The sequence below is a fragment of the Eimeria mitis genome, genomic scaffold (assembly GCF_000499745.2).
Source record: "Eimeria mitis Houghton genomic scaffold, Emh_scaff8630, whole genome shotgun sequence".
Taxonomy (NCBI): Eukaryota; Apicomplexa; class Conoidasida; order Eucoccidiorida; family Eimeriidae; genus Eimeria; species Eimeria mitis.
Window position 1 is genome coordinate 449 of NW_013576356.1, and position 511 is coordinate 959.

At 54.0% G+C, this 511-nt stretch overlaps 1 protein-coding gene across 1 annotated transcript in view; it reads left to right on the top strand.

Moving 5' to 3' along the window:
- The window catches only part of EMH_0095440 (uncharacterized protein), a gene marked incomplete at both ends in the record, with an annotated part of 1,604 nt that overhangs the window by 289 nt on the left and 804 nt on the right, over positions 1-511 (top strand). Inside the window, one exon of the mRNA XM_013502229.1 lies at positions 1-70. Within this exon, the coding sequence (XP_013357683.1) occupies positions 1-70 (70 nt within the window). The remainder of the gene's footprint in view (positions 71-511) is intronic.

Genomic DNA, 511 nt, shown 5'->3' on the forward strand with positions numbered 1-511 from the left:
AGCAGCAGCAGCAGCAGCAGCTGATGAAGGCAAAAAGGAATACCTTCGGCTATATGAGGGGCAGAATGCTGTGGGGTCTTCACACCCTCAGCAGCAGCAGAAGCCTGATTAGTATCTTTGCTGCTGCTGCTGCTGCTGTTGCTGCTGCTGCTGCTGCTGCTGCTGCTGCTCCCTTCATTTTTGTCTCCTTCATAGCATTCACTGCTGCTGCTGCTGCTGCTGGTGTTGCTGCTTGCATTCTCCTTCGAGTCCTCCTCCTGTTGCTGCTGCTGCTGTTGCTGCTGCTGCTGCTGCTCCTTTTGCTGCTGCTGCTGCTGCTGCTGATGCTGCTGCGTTTCCTCTTGCTGCTGCTGCTGCTGCTGCTGTGCTTGACCCCATGCTGCCATCTCTAGGAGCGTTGGGTAGGGGTAGCTGCGAGGAGACAGCAGCAGAAGAGACAGTCTAAACCCTAAACCCTAAACCCTAAACCCTAAACCCTAAACCCTAAAACCTAAAACCTAAACCCTAAACC